General features: G+C 42.8%; 3 protein-coding genes across 10 annotated transcripts in view; all 3 read right to left on the bottom strand.

Annotated features, from left to right (window-relative positions):
- LOC110977157 (uncharacterized) overlaps positions 1-27,046 on the bottom strand; it is a 167,315-nt gene that overhangs the window by 104,812 nt on the left and 35,457 nt on the right. For 6 of the 8 annotated variants that reach the window (XR_015424342.1, XM_087132999.1, XM_087133005.1 and 3 more), the window contains exon 4: positions 11,188-11,222. The exons of the other annotated variants lie outside the window; for them this stretch is intronic. Coding sequence is in view for 5 of the 6 variants with exons in the window: in XM_087132999.1 (XP_086989125.1) it covers positions 11,188-11,222 (35 nt within the window). In the remaining variant the exon portion in view is untranslated. The remainder of the gene's footprint in view (positions 1-11,187; positions 11,223-27,046) is intronic. 8 annotated transcript variants of the gene reach the window in all.
- Positions 969-6,666, bottom strand: LOC147800099 (uncharacterized). The gene is made up of 3 exons (XM_087133006.1): positions 3,498-6,666; positions 2,859-3,280; positions 969-2,397 (listed from the first exon to the last, which is right to left on the bottom strand). The coding sequence occupies exons 2-3, from the start codon at positions 2,963-2,965 to the stop codon at positions 1,800-1,802; spliced, it is 705 nt and encodes a 234-aa protein (XP_086989132.1). The 5' UTR covers positions 2,966-3,280; positions 3,498-6,666; the 3' UTR covers positions 969-1,799.
- On the bottom strand, positions 20,110-27,029 carry LOC147800098 (uncharacterized). Its single transcript, XM_087133007.1, has 2 exons — positions 24,195-27,029; positions 20,110-22,500 (listed from the first exon to the last, which is right to left on the bottom strand). The coding sequence occupies exons 1-2, from the start codon at positions 24,325-24,327 to the stop codon at positions 22,073-22,075; spliced, it is 561 nt and encodes a 186-aa protein (XP_086989133.1). The 5' UTR covers positions 24,328-27,029; the 3' UTR covers positions 20,110-22,072.

The following is a 27,046-nucleotide window of genomic DNA, read 5'->3' as shown; positions in this document are numbered from 1 at the left end:
TCTGAAGACAGACAGCCGAGATAATGTAATGTGTTCCGCAGGAGACAATGAGACTAATTGATTATTTTTAGTGGTAACGTCTTTTCTTTTTTCAGAAAAGATGAGATTTTTGTGGAAGAGGTTGTTTATAAATTTGAGGCCTGGAAAATGTGTACTTGTATGTTAGTTTCAATAAATGTCAAGAAAAGGAGGTGAAGGAACATTATTCAATTTATCCAGGGCTGTACAACTGAAAGCAGTTATGGGCTCAGCGCTAAAAAAAAAGCCTGGCTAGCGGCCATGCAGTGTACAAGACAGCATGCCCGGGCAGAAGGCCCAGGATTATCCATGGCAATACTGTTTCTTGGCAACAGTGGCATAACTCTGGGATTGCACAAGTATAACAATCCTACCAATGGCTGCTTTGCTTGCAAAGAATCAACTTGTTAATTGGCCTAGGACTTATGACAAAAAAATGTGCCCAGCAAGTCTTTGGGCCAAAGAAAGCCATGTCTTCAAATATAGGTGACCCAGACCCAAATTCTTAAAAATATACATTGTGTCTGATGGAACAATAGAGCTGTCAATCAATCCTGGGGAGATTTCTTTTTTGACAGAGCTGGGGTGGATTTATTCTCGAATTTTTTTCATCGGGACTTGCAGAGCCACTTGAAAATAATCATTTCTTCCCACGTATTTTCTACGTATTGGCGTTAGCCGAATTTGAGTTGTCAAGAGTTCCTATGATTTAACTGGGTGCTGAAGTGTTAAGAAATGTAGACACTTTTGCAACATCATTTGAAAATAAAAATTCACCCAGACAGTGTTAAATAAACTTTGTTAAAATTCAAACAATTACTTCCATTTCCATGTACACGTACGTTTAGGAATTAAAGGTCGAATTTTACGTTGAATTTGCTAAACGCTTCGTAATATTTCAATTTGCTGTTTAAATGTTTGCCAACACAAACAATAAAAGCAAACCCATGTCGGCTCAGTTTCAGCCTAAGAAATGAGTTTTTAATGCAGGTGTAGCTCCAAAACAATGCTTTATTAAAAATTTAAAAAATTAAAAAGGCACATTTTATATTTAAATTCAACATTAGTTTTTCCAAACTATAATTATGTCCTTGATAACGACTGTAGTTATGTTCTTTTTGAGGATGAGAAATCGCTTATGTTTGATGTTTTGAATATATTTGTCTCTCTTGTCCGCAGATGGTTGAGCCCCAGATTCATTTATCTACTACTCCTGTGAAAAATAAAAAGTAGTTTATACAAATTGAAATCAAAGTATTAATTTATACAAAAGACATACTAGCTGAAACTGTTACGTCTTGTTCATCATCTTTAAATTAATGCATGGAACCTAGATTTCCGGTTTTATAGTCTTAAGTACAGTGAATGCATGGCACAGTGAAATTAATGTTTACTTTAATTATAAATTTTCTATACTGACAGTCAGCTAGATCTGTATTTATTGGGCGCCATGGTGCACTTTTCTTCTATGGTCGTCTACATCTGTCTTACTGGTGAACACATACTTGCACCAGGACTTGTTCCACCTACCAAGTGATTTTTTTTTAGTACAAGGACATGTGTTGACATGAAGGGTGTCTTGGGTGGCGAAGGGCTTCTAAAAATTTCAAAAAGTGACCAGGGTGCTCTTCAGAGGGGACCGGTGTTGGAAAAGTGCGCACACACTGTAGCATATCATTTGCAATCGGTGGGTTGGAAGAGCAGTGCTGACACCCTGGATCGGTGCATTTAGCAAAAATTACCATGCCAATGCGCCGATCCATGTGTCTCGTAACGAACTGCTATTCTTCATACACTGCTCTATCCTCCCACAGCAGAGTTGCCGATGATGTTACTGCAGTGTGTACCCACCCAAAGTCACTGAAGGGAGTGTCGGGAGATCCACTGGGCGTGCTGATTGTTGTGACCGGGTGCTCAGCATACTGCAGTCCTCTCCAGTACTGCTGCACTGTGGCCATGGCTTTGTCAAAGACCTCCTGATCTTTCAGTTGGCGTTCCTCCGTGGTGAGCTCGGTTTGTTTGCCGGGCGGTAGTTCCCCAGGGAGTGCTGCTGGTATGATAGTGGATGTCAACGCACGGGTGCACGGTGCCCACAGCTGCTCCACGGGGTTCATGGCTGAATGGCCGGGACAATAGGACGTGACGACAAGGGCATCCAACTTGCAATGCTTGAAGAGGCGGCCGTAATAGATTTCGTTCACCACATGGTTAACGTTGAAATCTGGTCCACCGTCAGCAATCATTACAAGGAGTGAACGGCCTTTTGCCACCTCCTCTGCTACCTTCAGATGATTGACCATGTCGTTCATGTGTGTTGAAACATGACATGCGTTCTTTGGACTCCGGATGACAACAGTCGCCTTTGACCTTTTGGGGGTTCTGGAAAAAAATAACACGGAACAGGAAAAGAATGGAAAAAATGTCAAAATATATTATGTCAGGCTGAAATTGAAAGAATCGTATCAGCAAGGTGGTTCAGGCCTACAGGAAAAAATGTGACGCATGTTCATAAAACGATCAGCTGAAATGGATTGTTTCAGTTGCCCGGCTATTTAACTGAATTAACTTGCAGAAACTTCTTGCAACATCGATTGTCTTGTTTTCAAAGACCTTCTTTAGAGTTGTGTGCACGTATAGTTCAGTTTAACCACACTGTCATTAAACTGCTTCAACACATACATGTACGTAACCGTGTAACAGCCAAAGATCATGTTCAAAGTTGAACAGTTGTTCACTTTTAGGAGGCTCCTGATGTATGGAAAGAATTTTCCCTGTTCGGCGATACATGTACTCTGTCCCAATCATTAAAAAATGGACACATTAAAACTACTTTGACTTACTGAAACTGGTCCCTTCCGAGATCATCTTTGGTCAGTGTCGTTGAGGTTGGGGGAAACCATTTGAAGGTAGCCACAGGGGACAAAGTAGCCTGGGGTGGGGAAGTCATGATCCGGGAGGTTTGGGCTGTCGTCAGTGGGGAAAAACCGATTGATTTGGATGCAACGATCCACGGCTGCCACCTGGCTTCCTAGGAGGATTTTATTTTTGTTGTCCACTGAGTAGACTATTGCCACTTCCTGAAACTTGGATGCCAACTCTAGTGCGTACCGTACTCGTGCAGCATAAAAATGACTATTCTCGTTCTGCTTACGGATGGAGTTCTCCTTTGCTGGCACCTTGGCGTCGATGTAACCCTGGTAGTACTTGGAAGACCCGAGTCCTTTGTTAGGTGGCTTCATCCATCTCGCAATCGTACGAACACCTGCAAATTTAAATTGTTTAAACAATTTAAACAGGAAAGTGCAAAGAAGGATTGCAGTTTTGTGTCTTTTGCCCCCGGATGAAATTGCCCTTTGTTGTACCGGTAAGAGCAAGTTGCAAACGACAGAAAGAATATTATTTAGTTTTACATTAAAACATGAGTTTCAAAAACGAAAAAAAAATAGAAATTGAATATAAAGCAGTATTGAGACAAATACCTATGTTTGGTCGGTTTTCCTTTAGGTCTGGAAAGGTTTCCAAGAGATGTTGTTTAACTTGCTGGAGGGTTGACCCACAGGTACCAGTGTCCTCTCGTCGCCGATGATGTGCTTGATATCCATTGCCTTCGACAAAGGTTCTAGCAGCGTCAACGATACCGGAATAAAGCTCGACCATGGCAGGACGACCCTTCCTCCTCTCTTCCTTAGGTTTAGGCTATGTATGTTTGCGTTTTGGACTGGCTGTAAGACAGCTGATATCGACATCTGGGCGATTTGCTATAATTTCTCGAATTGGTGAACTCATTTTGGACAAAATACATGCGATTCTTCAAACTAAAGTGAAAGAAGACAGAGTTGGTTTTCTTTCCCCCAGCCGGAAGAGACGGAAGAGCTCTGTGATTTAGTTTCATAAAGGGTTGGACTGGCATATTGCGAGTTGCTACCGACTGGGGGTAATCCTCCTAGCAAACCCCCATTGACAGTTGGATCTTACACTGGGATAGATTATTGTGGTAACGCCTTGTGTCGTTTGCGTGTAAAGCACCACACAAAAGAACCGAACTATGAACCAATCAGCTTGAGCATCATTGCTCTTTCGCGCCCGTTTCAAAGCCATGCAGCTCACTGGAGCGAAAACATCATTTCGTGGGCATCCTTTTAAAACTGCAGCCTCTGTCATTTAGAAAGACAGTTGCCCAAGGAAAAATGTCTGCAAAACTAAAAATTAGATGGCTGAATGAAAAATGGCATGGCATCGAAGAAGATGTGGTTCGGAGCAGGGTGAAATCTTGCGATCCCCTAGAAATCGGCATGGAGGTTCAAGTGAGCTACAAATCCAGTCACCACAGAGCAGAAATTGTACAACTCGGCAACAAAAGTAAGTCAGACAGCAGTTTTGATGTGTTCAGATTCACTGTTATATCAGGTAGGAGATGGTAAACAAGGTGGTGGTGGGTAGCCGCACGAATGGACCTGCCCTTGTCTCTGGAATTTCCAAATTCTAATTGAATTTATGTATCATTTTATAGATAAATGAGAGATATCAAATTTGGTTTATAGAGGTCTAATCAATAAATATGTTTTTTTGCATAAAATGATTGAATATTAAACTTCCTGTCGCTTTGTTCACTCTTGTGAAGGCTAACTGTATTACCGTACACTCAAATTTGATCCTATATCAGTCCTCTCATATTACTTTCAGAGATTTCTATCAATGGTAACCTAGAAACGTGATCTTGCATTATCAGATTCATTATTGTCATAACATCAACATTTTGCAGCTCGAGTTTTTAAATCCACGTACACTAATAATCCGTATGTGCAAGTATATACAACGGTCAGATTGGTTTTGACACTTGAGATTAAAGAGTGGCATACATCCTTTCACCACCGTGCACCCTTCAGGATGCAATTTGAAAATAAGTTATTAAAAGCTAAATTCAAGTTGATTTCCTTTTTACAGAGATAAAACTTTCAGAGGATTCCAATAATGACGACTTGCCGCTGGCAATGATAAAAAAAAGTTGCAGTTGGCCCCGCCATCGTTCCTGAGCCCCAGGGGCCCACCGTTCCCATGACCGATGAACCCACGGTCACTGATCCTGAACCCCAGCAACCCGCCGCTCCTGAGCCCGAGGAACCCACCGGTCCCACTAGCACTCCGCAGCCCCACGAACCCACCACCACCGATCCTGAGCCCGAGGAACCAACCGCTTTCAAGCCCCAAGAATCCACCGCCTCCGCTCCAAAGCCCCACCCTTCATGGTTTCACCCAGCTGCGAACACCGTCGACAACCACCCTGCTCTCCTCCATCCTGAGTACGATCCACTTTCAGATTTCGACCTGGATCTTTCGGCAATTACCGGGTCCAACACCGAATGCACCCCTATCGTGCATCTCCTGACTTCCCAGCTAGCAATGGTAGTTGCAAAGCTGGATGAGCAGTCAGCCAAAACCAGAGGGCTACGGAGTGACATTCAGAAGCTGCAAGGAGACGTCAGTGAGCTTCGAGCTGAAGTTCAAGAGCTTCGGGACAAAGGAAAAAACGCGTCTAGCATGCAGGAGCATCGTGAACCACAGTACATTGTAATTGACCAGAACACGATAATCACAGGCACATCAAACAATGCCACCTATACAATGGACAAGGATATTTATGATAGAATATTTGAAAGGGTGAACAGTCAAAAAGAATTAATTGTTAAACTTATGGCTGAGGTGTTTACCAAAGAAGAGCTAGCCCGATCTAATTTCCATGGCGGTGTTGTGTTCAACGGGAAAGAAAGAATAAGTAAGGAGTGTATATGCGAAAGAAACCTGCATTCGTTGCAATCATGTCTCAGGCGGCCCTCGAATTTCCTAGAGTAACGATTGACGATGACTTTCAAAAGGCACTGAAAGATGCCGTGAACGCAAAATGCCGAAAAGCATCGCTGTTGGTAAGGTTGTAGAAACGTTTAAAGTGTATTTCTGGAAATTTAGGTGAGGATATCTTTTGTAATAATGAATAGGCCTATGTGACATATTACCACCACCAACTTTGTGTATCACTCCCATAGAAACAGGTTTATTTTAAGTCCCTGAAAGATTCAACATTTTAAGAATAAATGAAGTAGAACACCAGAACTAGATTGTCATGTTTATATTTTGATTTAGAATTTTAATGAAAATCAGGGAACTTGATGCGAAAGCTGTGTATCATTAAACGGAAACTCATCCTTCCCGATTCACTGTTTTATTTTCAGCCGCCATCCTGTGTACGCATGATTACTTTTATTCCGGATGTATATGTACAGTTCCTTCCCTTTTGAATATATTTCAGCTTTATCCATTCCTGAACCACTCCCAGCTTTGATTTTTTCCCCGCTCCGGCCAGCGCATGTCATGTAATCAGTTTATTTATTAGGAGCTTCAGACACACCGCAGATTGTTTCTATCTCTGTATTAATTCTCTTGGCTTTATACAACCCTGAATTTTATTTCGTCGCATCCTTGAATTTTTGTTTTATCCAAAACCTGTACCACCCGGATGGGCTTTTTGACTTCCCGGCCCCATCAAATAATCGTTACTTCTACACAAACCCTCCAATAGTCCCAAAATAGTTATTTAAGGGAGAAACGTGTAGTAGTATGGGAGAAACGTGAAGCACAGTTTGCAAAACTCTGGGCCCCTCTTCGCGAATGATCCGCGAACATAAGCTGAAATTCGCAAACGATGCCTAACGTTGAAACACACATAATGCCTACCCCCATGTTCGGACCATGAAAGAATTCACAAACGGAAACACCTTCACAAGTCACAAACATGATAATGCCCAGAATTGGAAGACTTGCCCAGAACTGGAAGATTTGGTATAAGTATTGCCGATATGTTAAAAGAGTAGGCCTGCCGTTAAAAATGCACAAAAATGACATGCTATTCTTTGGTAGTCGGCAAACTTTTGGTCATGAAACCCATGTTTTCACGACTCTCATGGGACTATTAAAGCACTTGCATAATGAAACTACAGAAAACGTGTTTGTGAACGAACACATAGCTGTTCCGAAAATATTTTTCAATATCTTTTGATACTGTCAATGAGTATCATAAATATGCAATTAATTGGATTAAAAAGAGAGCTTATCTGTCTGTTTGACAACAGAACAGAGGGCTTTTTGCATTCTTTTGTACATTTGAACAACTACGGCATCATTACATCAAGTCATTTTTTGTATATAATACCTCTCCTTCAAGTTATCTGCAAAGTTTCAACTTGATAGAACATGTATTTCAGGAGATATAGGGCCTTAAAGAGTGCACCTTTAATGTCACGTGGCTTGTCTCCTGATGACGTCATCATCACATGAGGTCAATATTCCTCTAAAGCACTTCCTTTTCAAGATATCTGCAAGATTTAAACCTGATAGGACATCTACTTCAGGAGATATACTCCTCTTATTTGCATAATCATACATATGCATTGCCACTCTGAAAAAAATATTCCTTGATAATATTTAACATAACAATAATTGATTGCACATTTCAGATTTTCTGTGTATAAAATTTAAGAAAGAGAGTGCAGGACTACTATCGATGACATCTGTTGCATGCTGGACATTTTAGCGCAAAAATGAATTTCACTTCTTGCAACTGTGACTAGAAAGTTGTACTGTATAATCCGAAACCACTCCCATGTACAGTGGCATAAGCCATGTGCCATCTGTAAGTTAAGGGTCTGGTGTGGTCATTCACTTCATCACCCATCGTGTTTGGGGTTCACAATTGAATACGTCGCCACGCAGATCTGGTGTCAGCCACATTGTGTTTGACATTTGACATTTCGATAATGTCGTTATGAAAAAAGCGATATATCGGCATTGGACAAAATACAATGTCCACCGTAACTACATCAGTATATGATTTGAAGAATACTTCGCCCCACCAAATTTAATTAAATTTTAAACATTCAAAATTTTATAATAAATCACTTGATGACGTCATCATGGCATCATGTTTCTAGGACCATCTGTGCATAGCTGTTAAGGGTTCTTCATTGGTATAAGTTTGATGAAGATCCAAAGTTGCAAAAGTACTAAAGTGGTGGGCCATTAGTTTTCCAGTTATTAGACTAAAAAGAAAAAATATTGATGATGTCATACCTGGAAAACAATAAAACGTATTTTAATAATATTGTAATACAATTATCTGTCCATGGACTTCTTAAGTACTGTAAATTATCAATCCGATTAGATATTATAAGTCACGAGATATCATTTTTGTTTTCAAATACAACTTCTGGTCAAACAGGAAGTAGCGGTCACATAAGGTCAAGATATCAATTTTCATCTATAACACGTCCCTGACTATGTGCATACCAAATTTGAGTTAAATCGGTCAAATAGTTTACTAGTTATTAGACTATACAGAATGAACTTTTGAATTGAGGTCATGTGACCCCTGATGACGACACGATTACATAAAGTTTCGCGGTACATCTTCTGATGATGCTTAATTACTATACCAAGTTTGAAATTAACCCTAACCCTCCTCAATCCTTCAGCTGTTGGAGGACTGAGGAGTGTTAGGGTTAATGGGACTTTCTGCCAAAGTGCCTTGTAGAATAAAACATGGAAATAGAAAAAAAAAAAAAAAACGAGAGCTTCTATGTCTGTTTGCAACAGAACATAGGGTTTTTCTGCTTTTCAATAAAAATTCATCGTCATGATTGCATATCTGAAAAGTTTCATCCCACTGGGATATGTACTTTTGGAGATACAGGGCTTTAAAGATGCACTTTTAATGTCATGTGACTTGTCAACTGATGATGTCATCATTCCGTGAGGTCAATTTTCATCTATCTCACATCCCTTCCAGATATTTCCAAAGATTCAACCCGCTCGGACATGTACTTCAAGAGATATAGGGATTTAAATGATGGATCTTTAATGTCACGTGACTTGTTAACTGATGGGGTCATCATTCTATGAGGTCATTTTTCTTCTCTCACACATCTCCTTCCAGATATCTGCTAAGTTTAAACCCACTGGGACATGTGCTTCAGGAGATATAGGGCTTTAAATGATGGAACGTTAATGTCACGTGACTTGTCAACTGATAAAGTCATCATTCCATAAGGTCAGTTCTCCTCTATCACACATCCCCTTCCTGATATCTGCAAAGTTTCAACCTGCTGTTCCATGTACTTTAAGAGATATAGGGCTTTAAAGGATGCACCTTTAATGTCACCTGACTTGTCAACTGATGAAGTTATCACGCGATGACGTCAATTTTCATGTATCACACATTCCCTCCAGATATCTGCAAAGTTTCATCTCAATGGGATATTTGCTTCAGGAGATAAAGGGCCCTAAAGAGTGCATCCTTAATGTCACATGACTTGTCCCCTGATGATGTAATTATCACATGAGGTCAATATTCCTCTAAAGCACTCCCTTTTCAAAATATCTGCAAGATTTGAACCCGATCGGACATCTACTCCAGGAGATATAGGGCCTTAAAGAGTGCACCTTAAATGTCACGTGACTTGTCTCCTGATGACGTCATCATCACGAGGTCAAAATTCCTCCGAAGCATTCTCTTTTCAAGATATCTGCAAGATTTGAACCCAGTTGGACATGTGCATGTACTTCAGCAGATATAGGGCCTTAGAGTGCACCTTTAATGTTACTGGTATGTGACTTGTCTCCTGATGACGTCATTATCACAAGGCCAAAATTCCTCGAAAGCACTTCCTTTTCAAGATATCTGAAAAATTTGAACCAAATTGGATATACACTACAGGAGATATAGTGCTTTAAATGATGTACGTTTAATGTCACGTGACTCGTTTGCTGATGGCATTGTCATCACGTGAGGTCAATTTCCATTTGTAAACTTTCCCTTCCTAACTACCTCCAAGGTTTCAACCCAATCTGACGTACAATGTACAAAACAGAACATTAAAGTTATTGTGGAAAAGTCACAAATAAGACATTTTATAGATTTGTCCCTGTTGGCGTTCCATATAATGCGATCAGCTCTCAGCATTTTGCCAAGTCCTGAGTATATGCCCTACGCACTGTGCACCAACTATGTTGCAGGCAGATACTGGGTGTCTAGGCACGGAGTAGCCAATGCACAGTATGCAGATGGATATTTGAGTTGGCAGTTTATATTGTAAGGTGTTTTTTGTTGATGGCGCTTCATGTGTGTGAAAAAGTACACCAGTTATGCACTTCATGCAGCTGACTCCAATGTTTTAGCTGTCATCTCGTGAACAGTTCACGCTTATATCTCTTACGGTTCAATTTTTTAACCTAATTTGAAGAATAAAAGAAGTTTTTATTGTAACTTCCGGTCTGATGACGTCATCAGCCCCAAACTTTACACGCATTGTGACTGGGTAAAGATGGTCATCTACATCAATTTTCAGGCCATTCGGACCAACTTAGCCACAGACATCTATTCAAAATTCATTTTTCGGAATTTTTAACCTGTCGCTAGAGGGCGCTCGACAATTAGGCGACATCATCAGTAGATGATTTGAAGAATACTATACCCAAACTGACTAATACCGTTGAAAACAACTTGATACCTATTACCAATTTTAAACAAGACCACTTATTCAGCTCCACCTCCATTCAGGGCATACCACAGCCCAGCAGTCGCGGTCAAAATAATTCCGCCGTGAAGGGGTAAACATATCGGCAATACTAATACCAAATCTTCCAGTTCTGGGCAAATCTTCCAATTCAGGGCATTATCATGTTCATGACTTGTCATAGGTGAAATCTTTCACGGTGAGAACATGGAGGTAGGCATTATGTGTGTTTCAATGTTGGGCATCGCTTGCGAATTTCAGCTTATGTTCGTGCATCATACACGAAGAGGGGCCCGGAGTTTCACAAACTGTGCTTCGCGTTTCTCCCTTGTGGCGACCAAGTCTTTGTGAATCGACCTTCGAAGAAAGGACTTCCCAGACAAGTGTTACTTTTCAAATTGCACCCAATTCGCAAAGTATTCTTTGCAGTAAATCAATCCCAAAAAGGTCCTACATTTCTGAGAGGTATTGTAGTTATTAAAATATTCTTTCATGCTGACGTTCTCAGGGTCTTTGGATGCTTGCCAAGTGGTCAGTGACATACAGATAGAAAAATGTATGTACATGTATGTGTACATTATCTACATTAAAAACTTAATTTTCCTACCTTGTGCCTACATTTCAGCACAACTCCATAGGCCCCTGATAGAAAAAACAAAAGTAAATAAGAGGACCATGTTAATTGGTCTAGTAATTAACTTCTGCAGCACAAGTTTTTACAGTATTTAAAAATGCAAGATGGTGTATGTAGATGCTATATGTAGCAATCAACTGTTTATGAACACATAATTTTGTGTGCATGTAATAAAAATCTCTCTTCCAGCTGATTAGAAGAAATGACCACATACTCCATCCTCTTGTGTCTCTCTTACGCCGAGAGAACGAGATGTGAATAACTGGCTGCGTCACCTTACACTCATTAAGCTGGCAAGGAATAACTTCATTTTTTTCACCAAAACATTTTTACCCAATCTTAATTGCGGAAACAACATTGACATGCCAATGGAATAATATATGGGTATAGCAAATTTGAAATTTCTTGGACTTATCTTTTAACAATGTCTGAAACAATCGTTAAAAATGTCTGCTTTCTGAGTTCTAATTCCCCGAGACTTTTGACTATCTCATCAGGCCTGAACTATTTTATTCAAAATTAACATTGAAAATTCTAGATATCCATTGCAAAAGTCTTCAAGATGTATAAGAAAAGCCAAAAAATTGTGACAATAATGCCAATGTGATTATTTGCTTTTAAATGCCCAGAATGCTTGACAAAAGTCTATTATAATGGAGACCTTATTTTTACTCCAAAAAAGGACATTTTTGCTGTTAAAATGTGTCTTTAGACACCTTTGGCCATGATGGAAGTGACATATGGGAACTCAGCAAGGGATATCCAAGGGCAGGGCGGCATCAGAAATAACAGTTAAAGAGACAGACGGTAATGACAGACATGATGAAAGACAATTTTCAAATTTCGGAAGAATAACATCTTTTATTAAACATTATCAAACCTTAAAGAACTTGCAGAGTTTTCACTTCTAATAATTAATTGATTTCCTGGGTAAATATTGCTGACTGTGAACTCACTGACATGCAAAATTCAAAATTTCTGATACCACGATGATAGTTAATAATAATAATTGAAAATTTATAATAAGTTACCCCCGGTACCGCAATAATATAGGAACCAACTATGCACGCATGATGTCTCCACTCACTTTAGTACTGCAAATTTTGCCCACTGCTTCCTCAAACTGGAAATTTACAGGGTGAATGTTCAACAGCTATCTGAACATGGGAAGTTGTTACAAAATAATAATAAAAGCCGTGTCTTAAAAGCATGTTACAACCACATACATGCAGCATTTTGCACAGAAATTTCAGTATTCAAGATCAGGACACCATTTTTGATTTCAATTCTAGGCTAAGTGACATCATGAACTGATTGGGTCCCCCCCCCGGAAAGTCGGGGCAGGGGGAACAATAAATAATTACAACATTAATAATTACAACATCTGTAATGCACTTTCCACAATGTTTCAAAGCGCCATTATTAGCCCTGCACACTGGACCCCACACATCTATGAACATTCCTGAAACCATCTCAGCTCCCTGGGGAGTGTACTAGCCCAGTACTGCCTTTTGGGCGCAAACAGCTAAACATATATGTGTCTGCCCTCACAAGTACCAATATACTCCTGAGTGGAAAGAGGCACACAGGAGTAAAGTGACTTGCCCAGGATCACAACAAGCTGCCACCAGCTGGATTCGAACCCCTGACCCTATCATCAGAAGCTACAAACCCTAACCACTAAGCCACATGCCTCCACAATAAAAAACGTAAGCACTGCCAAACAAAATCGCCTGCAAGTCTACAACAGCTAAGTGATACAGACGTAGCCTTGGGCAGGAAAGACATTATTTTAAGGCTTAAGTTGATAGACCCAGTTTAACCACTTCGTGCCGGGGGCTCCGGTAACGGAGCCATAGGCCTTATATTTGGGGCCGGGGACTCCGAGATCGGAACTTTACTATAAAAAAAAAAAAGTTGCTGGGCGTTTCCTAAAAAAGTTTGGGGCTGTCAGTTAAAAAGTTTAGGCCATCATTGGCCGGTGAATTGTGACTTTTTTATAGCCGGGGTGACCGAACTTCTTTTATAGCCGGGGTGACCGAACTTCTTTTATAGCCGGGGTGACCGAACTTATCAAAGCCTTGAATAAAAGTACGAGCTCCTGAGAGCTGCTGGGCCCTGCCAATCAATCCCTGTATTCTTTCAGCGCAGAGCGCTGCAATTAGCGAAGGTAATCCGTGTATTGTTTAGCAGAGCGCATTTGTTCGCGCGGCCGGGCGCTCGCAGGGGATTATCGCTGCACTGCACCGAAGACAAAGCGCGGGCTGTGCGGGCTCATTATGCACCTGCGCCCCATGAATGACCCGGCCCGGGCGCTGCTGGCCCTTGCCACGTTGACTGACAGGGCACGGCCCTCGCTGCTTGAGAATAAAAACGCCTTGCAGTGTTCGCGTGTGTTCATATTGGGTATCGTGTTATTTAGAGTACAGACAACATGGCTGAAGTTATATCCGGAGAGTCGAGTTCTTCCAGTGAAAGCGAGTTTTATCTGAGTTCAGATGAAGTTTCTTCGTCTTTTTCATCACCGCCGTCACCTGTTCAAGTACAGTCAAGTACAGAAATTGACAGTGATGTACCCTTGGCGGTATATGCCAAGCGCAAGAGACAGTCCCGTACACAGACCGCCGCGTCGACCAGCAGCAGTGCCGCACCGTTCCAGTGGACAGATGAAGACAGTACACCGCTGAAGTACGGCTTCACCGGTAATGGTGGTGCCGTCGACCCCCGCCTGCATCGCAGCTCGACCTGCAGTGAAGCCTTTGAACTGTTTTTTGACGATGTTCTCTACAACAAGATAGTGCAAGAGAGCAACCGGTATGCCGTGCAGAGGCCCGCTACGACATCGGCGCACATGCGATCATGGACTGATCTGAACATTAGAGAACTGAAGGCCTTTCTGGGCCTTTGCATAATGACGGGCATTGCGAAGCACCCCACCCTTCATAGCTTCTGGTCCACCGACCCACTACTGAAGATGAGCCTATTCCCGTCCGTCATGCCCCGAGATCGCTTCCTTGCCATCCTGCAGTCCCTGCACTTCAACGATAACACCGCCATGCCAGATGACTGCACCGACCGCCTCTTCAAAGTGCGCCCAGTCGTCGACCATCTTGCTCAGAAGTTTGCCACTGTCTATGTTCCTCAACGGGACATTTCCGTCGACGACTCCCTGCTGAAGTTTTACGGGCGTCTCCGCTTCGCTACCTACAACCCCAGAAAGAGGGCCCGCTTCGGCATCAAGATGTACAAGTTGTGCCAGAGCACCGGGAGTGCCGCTGGGTACTGCTACAACTTCAAAATCTACACCGGCCAAAGTAGAGGAGACCTCCCAGCAACTACACAAGTGGTGATGGACCTGGTGAACGACCTAAGTGGTAAGGGCTACAACCTTGCCCTCGACCGGGCCTTCAGCAGTCCCGATTTGTTTCGACGACTTCACAACCAGAAGTTCAACGTCGTCGGCACCGTCATGGGGAACAGAAAAGGGATGCCGAAAGACCTGCAGTTCGTCAAGCTGAAGCGGGGCGAAACAGCGTCCCGGTCGGCCGACCTGGGTGTCAGCGGTTCTTTCCTGGCCATGGTGTGGCGAGACAAGCGCAACATCCGTATGCTCTCCACCATGCATACGGCAGACATCCGTGGCACCGGCAAGCAAGACAGGACAGGGCAGGAAAAGCAGAAACCGACCTGTGTCATCGAGTACAACGCCCTGATGGGGGGCGTTGACAAGAGCGACCAACTAGCGGCAAATCATCGAGCAACTCGTAAGTCCCTCAAGTGGTACAAGAAGCTCTTCTTCTACCTGCTCGACTTGACGCTGGTGAACACCTACGCCGTGTACCTGGCCGTTGGTCACCGCCTCTCCTTCCTCGACTACCGCTTGGGTCTTGTCCGCGAGCTGCTGTTCGACGAGCCCTTGCCCGAGTACCGCCCTCAGCACGATACTCCACCAGTCAGCAACTCCCGCTTTGTCGGCCGACACTTCCCCGTGGACTTCGAGAGGACCAGCTATGGCGACTTCCGCTACCGGCGGTGTGTCCTCTGCGCTTCCCGTGGTCTGCGAAAGAAGACGCACTTCGAGTGCGACACGTGCCACCAGCCCCTCTGCGTCGCCCCCTGCTTCAAGGAGTACCACACTGTCCACTAATTGACACTTTGAACATTTATTTTCATGGACATTTTCATTGACATTATATTTTGCGTTTTTCATGTGTTTTGACTTGATGCCCCACTTATCTAGTAGAAAACAATATGTCATTTCTGGTGGTTTTACTAGGTGGTCATAGTTTCAACCTTTGAAAAAAATGACAAAAAAGACAAAGTTTCTGGAACGTACTGCTTTGAGGATGTAGTATTTTCATCTCTTGAAAAAGTGGCACATTTCCTTGTAATGGTTTTACTAGGTGGTCATGTTTTCAACCTTTGAAAAAAATGACAAAAAAGACAAAGTTTCTGGAACGTACTGCTTTGAGGATGTAGTATTTTCATCTCTTGAAAAAGTGGCACATTTCCTTGTAATGGTTTTACTAGGTGGTCATGTTTTCAACCTTTGAAAAAAATGACAAAGACAAAGTTTCTGGAACGTACTGCTTTGAGGATGTAGTATTTTCATCTCTTGAAAAAGTGGCACATTTCCTTGTAATGGTTTTACTAGGTGGTCATAGTTTCAACCTTTGAAAAAAATGACAAAGACAAAGTTTCTGGAACGTACTGCTTTGAGGATGTAGTATTTTCATCTCTTGAAAAAGTGGCACATTTCCTTGTAATGGTTTTACTAGGTGGTTATGTTTTCAACCTTTGAAAAAAATGACAAAGACAAAGTTTCTGGAACGTACTGCTTTGAGGATGTAGTATTTTCATCTCTTGAAAAAGTGGCACATTTCCTTGTAATGGTTTTACTAGGTGGTCATAGTTTCAACCTTTGAAAAAAATGACAAAGACAAAGTTTCTGGAACGTACTGCTTTGAGGATGTAGTATTTTCATCTCTTGAAAAAGTGGCACATTTCCTTGTAATGGTTTTACTAGGTGGTCATAGTTTCAACCTTTGAAAAAAATGACAAAGACAAAGTTTCTGGAACGTACTGCTTTGAGGATGTAGTATTTTCATCTCTTGAAAAAGTGGCACATTTCCTTGTAATGGTTTTACTAGGTGGTCATGTTTTCAGCATGTGAAAAAAATGACAAAAAAGACAAAGTTTCTGGAACGTACTGCTTTGAGGATGTAGTATTTTCATCTCTTGAAAAAGTGGCACATTTCCTTGTAATGGTTTTACTAGGTGGTCATGTTTTCAGCATGTGAAAAAAATGACAAAAAAGACAAAGTTTCTGGAACGTACTGCTTTGAGGATGTAGTATTTTCATCTCTTGAAAAAGTGGCACATTTCCTTGTAATGGTTTTACTAGGTGGTCATGTTTTCAGCATGTGAAAAAAATGACAAAAAAGACAAAGTTTCTGGAACGTACTGCTTTGAGGATGTAGTATTTTCATCTCTTGAAAAAGTGGCACATTTCCTTGTAATGGTTTTACTAGGTGGTCATGTTTTCAGCATGTGAAAAAAATGACAAAAAAGACAAAGTTTCTGGAACGTACTGCTTTGAGGATGTAGTATTTTCATCTCTTGAAAAAGTGGCACATTTCCTTGTAATGGTTTTACTAGGTGGTCATGTTTTCAGCATGTGAAAAAAATGACAAAAAAGACAAAGTTTCTGGAACGTACTGCTTTGAGGATGTAGTATTTTCATCTCTTGAAAAAGTGGCACATTTCCTTGTAATGGTTTTACTAGGTGGTCATGTTTTCAGCATGTGAAAAAAATGACAAAAAAGACAAAGTTTCTGGAACGTACTGCTTTGAGGATGTAGTATTTTCATCTCTTGAAAAAGTGGCACATTTCCTTGTAATGGTTTTACTAGGTGGTCATGTTTTCAGCATGTGAAAAAAATGACAAAAAAGACAAAGTTTCTGGAAAGTACTTTCTATTCCTTGCACCGGTGTTTGATTTTTATTCGATGAGAAAGAGTTGAAATTTATTTTACTACTTTTATGAGTTCGACTACTTCAATGAGAAAAGAAAACACAAGAGAAATGACAAGAAAATAAGAGAAAAAGAAGTTCTCTCCAAATATTTGTCTGTGTGTATTTCTATGTGTACTTTATTTTATTGGTTTCTAAATTTTACTTGAAATGGTTTGGGAAATAAGGTTTGGGAAGGGAATATCTTACACTACGGGAGGGAAAATGAACAAGTTGGGAGATAAAATATGAGAGTGGTTTGGGGGGGATATAAGTTTGGTAGATGGGAAAATATATAACAGAAAATAACCCCAATAGCTTCAAAAAATAGCGAAAGTTACACGCAGCAGCGCCACGAAAAAGACACACTTTTAGACCCCTTTTTTACAGCATGAATTCATTTGTCCGTCATTGCCCGCACTCACTGAACAGTTGACAAAGCCCAGTGCACGTGCACAGCTTCCCATTCACTCAAGCCCAGTGCACGTGCACAGCTTCCCATTCACTCACCGCATAATACACGCTGGGGTCTTGACCGTCAATCGCTCTGCATAGCAACACGGCAGCATAGCAACGCACTGGGCCAAGGCCCGGAGCAAACGAGCCCTTATGTAACGCACACAATGGGGGCTCTACACAGAGCGGGCGGCGTGGCCGCAAAACCGAAGGGTCAATGGAGGTTGCTTGTGAGGGCTAGACTCGCCACGGGACACCCATTTTATGGGGTTTAGGCGTTCAGAAAAAAAAGATATGAATTTTTGAAGATTTTTGAAAAACGAAAATATGAAAAAAGAGCCCGGCAGCGCATATAACGGTTAAAAAAAAGCACTCGGCAGCAAGTGGTTAAAACTGTAAATGAGTTTGATTAAATAGTTTGCTGACTTGCATTGGTAACAGGTCATAATGTGCAAGTCCAAGTCAGGTCACAAGTCATTTTTTGAAAGTCCAAGTCAAGTCATAAGTCAAAAACAGATACACTGTAGTTACCAGTTAAGTAACAAGTCACAAAAATAATGACTGGAGTCTGACTTGAGTCCAGGCCAAGTGACTTGAGTCTAAAATTCTGTAATATGCATTGAATGCAATGCCATCCATCGTTTCATCCATTGCTTGCCCATCCAGGAACTTTTCAAAATCACGGTACATGTACTTGCAAGATTAGTGGTCTACATGTATGCCTTTTAATATGTCTGAAATAAAATTCAATTCCTGAGGAGACTTTCCGTAGCCACTGACTGCATACATCTACCGGTAAGTGTTTGTGCCTTTTTTCAACCTCCACCCATTTTACACATGATTGCTTTGTCAACACGCCATGGTAATGTTCCCCGAAAATGCACCTTATTGCTATCAGAAGGGTGTCGTGTTGTACCATCAGCAGTTTACATTATTAGAAAACAAAAATACGTTTAAGGTTTTGTTGATGGTATCATGTTGTGAGTCCTAAAATAAATGTAGGTTGAGAGAGACAGACAGATGAGAATTTGATTTGTCTGGAGTAACTTCTGAGTAGGAGTGCAGAGACCGGTTTCAACTTGCCCAGCTTCTAGAATCTGAAGACAGCAGATTCAAAAAATGTGGGGTCAGGTTGTTCCTGTGGAGAACAGGAAATTCATTCCCAATCCCCAGAATTAGGCATTTTAACGACTTTGCACTGGGCCCATTTATCCATGTTGATTCTGCTGTGCCACGAAATTTTTTTCTGTTTTTAAAATTCTTTAACTCTAACCCTCCCAAATCCTCCAATATATTCTCATCATTACCCTGTCTAATTTTTTTTTGCTCCTCCTCCTCCTGTTCCACCTCCTCCTCCTGATACTCCTCCTCCTGATACTCCTCCTCCTCCTGATACTCCTCCTCCTCCTGATACTCCTCCTCCTCCTGATACTCCTCCTCCTCCTGATACTCCTCCTCCTCCTGTTCCACCTCCTCCTCCTGATACTCCTCCTCCTCCTGATACTCCTCCTCCTCTTCCTCCTGATACTCCTCCTCCTCCTGATACTCCTCCTCCTCCTGATACTCCTCCTCCTCCTGATACTCCTCCTCCTCCTCCTCCTGATACTCCTCCTCCTCCTGTTCCACCTCCTCCTCCTGATAATCCTCCTCCTCCTGATACTCCTCCTCCTCCTGATACTCCTCTTCCTCCTGATACTCCTCCTCCTCCTGATACTCCTCCTCCTCCTGATACTCCTCCTCCTCCTGATACTCCTCCTCCTCCTGATACTCCTCCTCCTCTTCCTCCTGATACTCCTCCTCCTCCTGTTCCAACTCCTCCTCCTGATACTCCTCCTCCTCCTGTTCCACCTCCTCCTCCTGATACTCCTCCTCCTCCTGATACTCCTCCTCCTCCTGATACTCCTCCTCCTCCTCCTGATACTCCTCCTCCTCCTGATACTCCTCCTCCTCCTGATACTCCTCCTCCTCCACCTGATACTCCTCCTCCTGATACTCCTCCTCCTCCTGATACTCCTCCTCCTGTTCCACCTCCTCCTCCTGATACTCCTCCTCCTCCTGATAATCCTCCTCCTCCTGTTCCACCTCCTCCTCCTGATACTCCCCCTCCTCCACCTGATACTCCTCCTCCTCCTGATACTCCTCCTCCTCCTGATACTCCTCCTCCTCCTGATACTCCTCCTCCTCGTGTTCCACCTCCTCCTCCTGATACTCCTCCTCCTGATACTCCTCCTCCTCCTGTTCCACCTCCTCCTCCTGATACTCCTCCTCCTCCTGATACTCCTCCTTCTCCTGTTCCACCTCCTCCACCTGATACTCCTCCTCCTCCTGATACTCCTCCTCCTGATACTCCTCCTCCTCCTGTTCCACCACCTCCTCCTGATACTCCTCCTCCTCCTGATACTCCTCCTCCTCCTGATACTCCTCCTCCTGATACTCCTCCTCCTGATACTCCTCCTCCTGATACTCCTCCTCCTTCTGATACTCCTGTTCCAACTCCTGCTCCTTGTGACACTGGTCATCTGATCACAATGCTGCATAGGCATTGCCAGGAACTCCTCTCCTGAACTGTCAGATGTATCGGCCAGTGCCCTGTAGGATCCCCCCATCCTTACACCAGCTTCAATGGCACTCATCCTCAATGCCTGGCAGAGCTCAACTTTTTTGGCAGCCCGGAGTCGCTGCTGTTGTTTCGCACTTGTCTTAGCCTTACTTTTCCCCTTTGACTTCTTCTCTGCAGGCGTCTTTTCTTTGCTGCTCCCTGCAACATCTCTTTCTCTCCTCCCACTCTTCTTTTTCTTTTGCTTCTTCCTGTCTCCAGACGTGCTCATGACTTTCCCCAGAAAGACTCCTGACTTCTCCTTAGATGGCGAGTGCTGCAGATTCTTAACTTCGCTTGAACTCATGATGACTTGATCATGTGCGAATGGGGCCTAGCAATAATTTTCATTTTTATTTACAGCCCCAGCAGTGCAGTCATTTACATCAATTACATAATAGTGTAAACTTTTGAGAAATGTTTTTTATTATGAAAATTTGAATTTATTCAAGTGTACAATCCTTTGGAATTCATGCTTTTTATCCCCATATAACTTACCTCAGAAACAATGGTAGTGGCTGAATACAAGAGAAAGACACAGCCCAGTGCCACTACATGTACATTGTAAATAAGAGTATAAAAGGATTTGAATTGAAAAAAAACTTCACCTTCAGAAGGGTTCACTTATACCATAATGCTCAGCACTCAGAAATCAGACACCCCCAATGCAACCACAGGTCCCCTCCATCCAGAGCTGACATTCACCAGCTCTGGCTCACTGAATCCAATGGGGCCTCTGGTGACCTGACACAGCCTCTATATCCTTGGCATTCCCAGTGATTTTCGACTGGGCCTGTACTACACATACATGTACATGAGCTGTGTGACACAGGCAAGTGACCCACTGAAGTCAGCAGGCCACAGCTGCTGAATGCCCACAGTGGACAGAGGGGGAAATTTTCCTCAGTGGTGAGCTCGATGTGTGTTGTTTATTCACAGTGTCCGCATAATGTGTAAGGGTACACTTTACAATGTCAGTTGTTTTCTTACATCACACCCATTTTTAGAAGGTATAACTTAGATATTCTTGCCCTTTCATGATTTGGCATAATACTGATATTAATAATAAATATAAAACTGGAGGATTTTGCAGGATTTGGGATACTTGAAGTTTTAACACTCTGGAATTGGAGGATTTTGCAGAATTCAGGTTATGAGTAAGAAAATTAGGGTGGGGGTTAGGGTTAAAAATCCATATTTACATCAACACGAATGACTGTCTGGTGGATATACTAATTTGACAGAAAACATCTATTGACGCTTGAGTATTTCAGCCTGACCCACTGCCTTGTAAAAAGAGCCCAGTTTGTGCAGTGTTATGTAATTTTCTTTTGTTCCCAAGACCGGCACAGTATGCTGCTGACATCTTTTCAATAGGGGCCAGACCAGTGTGCAGCAGTACTGTATCACTCATCACTGGAGCGCTTTCGTCCCTGGTGGTAATCCGCTCGTGCTGAGTGCCACAAATAATGGTACTGTATGTATAATCTTTCAAAACAATGACGGATATCTTCCGCTATTGACAACTGTAAAAATTAGGTTTGGCTTGCAGTTGCACCATGTAGGAGAAAATATCTCTTTTATGAGTGTGAAGTTCTGAGAATAACCGATGGTGAACATTCGACGTTCTGAACAATATGCTCAGGGTGACTGGTTGCCTGGCTCCGAGGATGCTGGTTATACATGTAAGTGCTGTAGAGGATGCTAGGGGTGCACTGAAGTAGAAAGGCTTGCTGATGTGGATCCGCTGGGCTGAAAGGCTACCGAGTGCATTCACTGATGCCCAGCAGTGTGTTATTGGGTATAATGGGAGGAGCAACTGGTGACCATGGGTATAGATGACCCGTTGGTTTGGGAGGGTAATATGGAGTGCCAGATGCTGCTGATGTGGAATCCAACATCTTGGGGTACTGTGTCGTGCTTGTATATCTCAATAGTTTCCCTGATGCATCTCTGGTACCATCTGCTGACTGGAGCGATGAGTTGAGCTGCTTGCCAGTTGATGACGTGATCCTTGATGTTTGAGTGCTTGACAATCGCTGATTTATCGTAGTCACCTCTGCGTCCATGGGCGATGTGTTCTTCGAGTCTTGTGGGCAAATCCTGACCAGTCACGCGGATATACACCTTCCCATATTTGCAGGGGATCTTGTAGACACCAGCTTTTGTCTGATGGTCTTGCTTGTCCTTGTGGGTCTGCAGGGTGGCTTGAAGTTTCTTAGCTGCAGTGTGGAATAGTCGGATGTTAGCTTGATGAAGGATGCATTGGTTCTTGTGGGATGCGTTTCCTATGTATGGTAGGGTCACTGTTGCCTTATACAAAGGTGGTTGACTTTGGGTATAGGAGACCCGACAGTCAGGGGTATATGCAGTGTTGTAGTCGAGACCTTTATGTCCGAGACCGAGACCAAGACCGAGACCAAGGCATTCGAGACCGAGACCAAGACCGAGACCAGCTCTTTCAAGACTGAGACCAGAACTTCGAGACCGAGACTTTTGCAGTTCGAGACCGAGACTGAGACCAAGATGACCGAGACCGAGACCTTGCACAACATATACAATATACAGGCCTACATGTAGTTCATTAATGGTAAATGTGGTGGACAATTGGCATTAAACAGCAAAATTATGTGCAGATTTTACATGTAAAGCACACAACATATTCCATGAAAGAGTTTTATTTGAACTCTGGGAAAAAACAGCACACAGTTATTTTGACCATGAAGGCATGGACTGCCGATGCTATAGAATTTTGTATAGAGTATATGGCATAATTGTATATTAAACATGTACATGTACAGAGTTTTTGTGTTCCATATGTATAGAAAAATTAACGTGAGCGGGCCATGTCCAAATGTTTAAAAAGGCAAAACGTGGGGTCTGAGTTGCTCGGACTATGCCAAAAGGTGTGCATGAGTTCAGTTTACGAGTTATACTCTGTAATGATCAATGGACAGGTTAGTAGGGTCACACAACATCGTGGGCAGTTCCCTATTAAAAGTACATGTACATGTAGCCTATATAAAAATCAGGATTTTACCAATCCAAGTTTCCTCACTGATGTGTAAACATTCTACCGTAAGAATACTTTCCTGACACTTTGTTTGGAAGAGTGAAGAAAGACAAAAGACAACCACAATTTAAGTTTCTAACAAAGAATTGTACTATCCTGATGGTACCTGACTCATCAACTGTGTAAAAGGGTCATTAAGATGAATGCACTCTCCTCTATTTGTACAATTGGCATGAGAACGAGTTCTGTCGGCCTGCCACGTGTAATATGCTATGTGTGGCATGCGTGCAGCCCGGCGTGTCATGTCCATAGTACAGTGTGTACCTGTACATGTACATGTATGTATACACACAACAGACGTACATGTATGTGTACCAGTGAAATGAAAGAGGTACTGCACGCAGAGTATCAGTGCTCCAAGCGGAGAATATGCATTAGTCTCCATTCCAGCTTTGATTTCATTCTTTATCGTGAATACCATGTCGTACATGTTCCAAGCATACATACGGAATTGCGTGCAGTTCGGAACTAGACTCATTCGGAGGTAAACTTGCACTGCAAGCAGCACTGCTGTATACATACAGTATGTGTGCTGTATGTACCGTACGATCCGCGTACGTGATTTTGCCGCGGCTGAGCGTGAGTTGTTGTTGCACATTTTCTGCATTTCTGTCATGGTCTCGGCAGGTCTTGGGTGGGAGACCCGAGACCTCGGCATCTGAGACCGAGACCAAGACCGAGACCAGCCCTCCCGAGACCGAGACCGAGACCAACCCTCCCGAGACCGAGACTCTTGTAGGCCGAGACCAAGACCGAGACCTCAAAAAAAGGTCTCGAGACCTCCAACACTGGGTATAGGAGACCCGACAGTCGGTAACCTTGGGTTCTTGGTCTTGGCGGTACCTGTTGCACTTGAGGGCTCTTGAGATGTGCTTGAGTTTTTCTTGGATGTATTCTTGGTCACAGATCTTGTAGGCTCGCTGCACCAGGGCACGGTTGACTGATGACTTGATGCTGGGATGGTGGAACGATGCATTGTGCAGGTACCGGTCTGTGTGGGTCAGCTTGCAGTAGACGACATGCCCCAGGGAACTACATGTATGTGAGTGGCGTCAGACCTTGACATCCAGGAAAGGCATGGATTTCCTCTCCTTCTGTTCCATGGTGAACTTGATGTTGGGATGCAGGTCACTGAGGTGATCCAGGAACACTTACAGGTGCTAGAGGCCATGTGACCAAATGATGAAGGTGTCATCCACATAGCGTAGCCAGGTGCTTGGGCGGTAATCTGCTGTGTCGAGTGCAGTACTCTCAAATACTTCCACGAACATGTCAGCCAGGACTGGGGATAGAGGAGATGCCATGACGGTCCCCGATGACTGTTGGAAGAACTTGTCCTTCCATCTGAAGCTGGCTGACGAGACTCAGGTTAACAATAGGTCACAAATTTGGTCCGGAGATAGGGCTGTGTGCACACAGAGAGTGGGGTCTTGCTGTGGATGTTCTTTGGCAATGAGGCAGGCCTGGTCTGTGGGGACATTAGTGAAGAGGCAAACAACATCAAAGCTGACCATGGTGTCAGCAGTCTAAGTTGTAGTTGCTTGATCATCTGAACAAATTGATCAGAGTTGGACGCATGAGGGATTTACCCACCAAGGGTTGGAGAAGTGTGGTAAGGTGCTCAGCAGTGTTGTAGGTGGGACCTCCTCTTGGGGCAACAATGGGACAGAGTGGGGTGCCTGGTTTGTGTATCTTCAGCTGACCAAGGAACCTGGGGCAAGTGGAGCTGAACAGTCTGAGCTGTCTGTACAGCTGGTAGGGGATGGCATCGGAGTGTTGGAGTGACAACTTGCTTCAACAGACGTTCAACAGACAGAGTGGGGTCTTTCGGCAGGGGGTGGTAAATGTGTGAATTCTTGTCTTGAGAGGTTGGTCTTGAGGGGCTTGTCTTGCTTGATGGATCTGGATGCGGATGTCCTCTGCTGCTGCCTTGCTCAGGTGTTGTAGCGCTGGTTCTGTAGATTGGATGATGTCCTCAACTGGAATGGCTTTCGGTGGGACAGCAAAGTTCATGCCCAAGGACAGGACCTTGGTTTCCGATGCTGTGAGTTGTCGCTGGCTCAGGTTCACTACTGTCTGCTTGATGAATGCTTGCTGGGATCGAAGGTGCTGGGCCTGGCCTTGTTGAGGTGGAAAAGAAGATATAGGGGATCGCCTATTCCAAACAAGGTGTTTGGGGCACAGCTTGGCGAATTTCTCGATCTGCTTGTGGCAGGTAGTCTAGTAGGCATGGAGGCTGGATGACTGGGTAAAGGGCTTGAATCTTGGAGAAATCTCTTGGCTGGATCGCATCTTGAAGAGTCTGCCGAGAGTTGTTGATCTGCTTGTCCAGTGACACTAGCTGGAATTTGGTTGTTGAAAACTGGAAAAATGTTGGAAATTCCCAGTAGTTCGGTCTTTTGTTCCGAGCACGGTCTTTAATTACAAGGCCCAGCTCTTCTGTCTGATTTCGGGAACCCTGGCAATGTGTATAAAGTCAACATCTCCGAAAGCGGGCTCCCCAGCAAGTGGTTAAGGCCAAATACATGACATTTATCATGGTCATCTTGACATTTGTGACAACAGTCCACCTCCTGTCTTCGTAAGTCCTAACCACAACATTACCATAAAGAAAAATGCTGAGTTGTATGAAGTCACATTGAAATATTTTATATAACATTATCATAGGATCTAGAAGAATGATGAATTTAAGTTTGAGATGATGGCTTAATGGTTAAAAATTGTTGTGCATTCGTATGGTTTTAAAATAGCCAAGAGGCCCAAAAATATGAGATTGAGACCTTTTAGACAGTGAACTTGAGTCTTCAAATGGATGTTAGGAATCAAATCTTAAAATGACAGATATTGATTTTGATCAAAGAGAAGTCAGCAATTTGCATTGAGAATGTTTAAGTTATTGTGATGTTTTGATCAAGGATTTCAGATGTTAGGTGTGCAGAGCACTAAGAGATGTTTTGGAAGCCACAGATTATTAGAAATAATGTATGGCCTTGTCACACAGGGTGGTTTGCCAACCCAAATACCAACTTCAGAGAAGTCTACCCTGACAGCATGGAGAGGATTTTTCAGTGAGGTACTAGCCCAAACATAGTCTCTCTTATTGGAAGCATGGTATACCACTATCTTGTCCGCATCGTGTGGCTTCAGCCAGTTGTAACCATAATTGATTCTTTTTTAAACAGACATGACTTTGAGGCCAGCTGTATAAACAGACAAGATTGCTAGCGGAAAACCAGTGAAGTTAAAATTATCATATGTAAACAAACAAAAGTGTTGAAGGGAGATCAATGAAGTTAGCACTGTTTTGCAAATTTGAGAAATATTTAACTTGAATGGACGTAACGTGTAAATATCACCAAAACTGGAAGACAATCTAAGTTCTAAAGGAAAGGAGATTGAATTGTAAATTATATGCTGCATATCTGTGAAAACTTTTTGGAGTATTTAATATAATGTAGTCAACGAGGTTTAGAAGTGCATCTTTTATGTCTACTGCTTTGTCTCTTGAAGTGTCCTAAAATCCGGAGTTACCTTATTATTCCTTTTCTAAGTAATCTAGTCTGGAGCAGTGACAGACTGGCGTTTGGTGTTGCCACATAAATGCATGTACATGTAACCACTCTCATTTGTAACAAATATCATTCCCTCCACATTTTAGATCCTTTAATAAACAAAGAAATGAAAATGCAACTAGC

This window comes from Acanthaster planci, linkage group LG02 (assembly GCF_054643075.1).
Source record: "Acanthaster planci isolate LZ-2023a linkage group LG02, COTS_SCS, whole genome shotgun sequence".
Classification (NCBI taxonomy): Eukaryota; Metazoa; Echinodermata; class Asteroidea; order Valvatida; family Acanthasteridae; genus Acanthaster; species Acanthaster planci.
This window is presented reverse-complemented; position numbering and strand designations above follow the sequence as displayed.

What these genes read in the sequence shown, in the direction of transcription:
- LOC147800099 (XM_087133006.1), bottom strand. Translation starts at nt 2,965, where the DNA reads ATGACTTCCCCACCCCAGGCTACTTTGTCCCCTGTGGCTACCTTCAAA. An exon ending in CTCGGAAGGGACCAGTTTCA is followed by an intron (nt 2,398 to 2,858) that starts GTAAGTCAAAGT and finishes ATTTTTTTCCAG; the next exon opens with AACCCCCAAAAGGTCAAAGG.
- LOC147800098 (XM_087133007.1), bottom strand. Translation starts at nt 24,327, where the DNA reads ATGCATCGTTCCACCATCCCAGCATCAAGTCATCAGTCAACCGTGCCC. An exon ending in AGAGCCCTCAAGTGCAACAG is followed by an intron (nt 22,501 to 24,194) that starts GTACCGCCAAGA and finishes TCCACACTGCAG; the next exon opens with CTAAGAAACTTCAAGCCACC.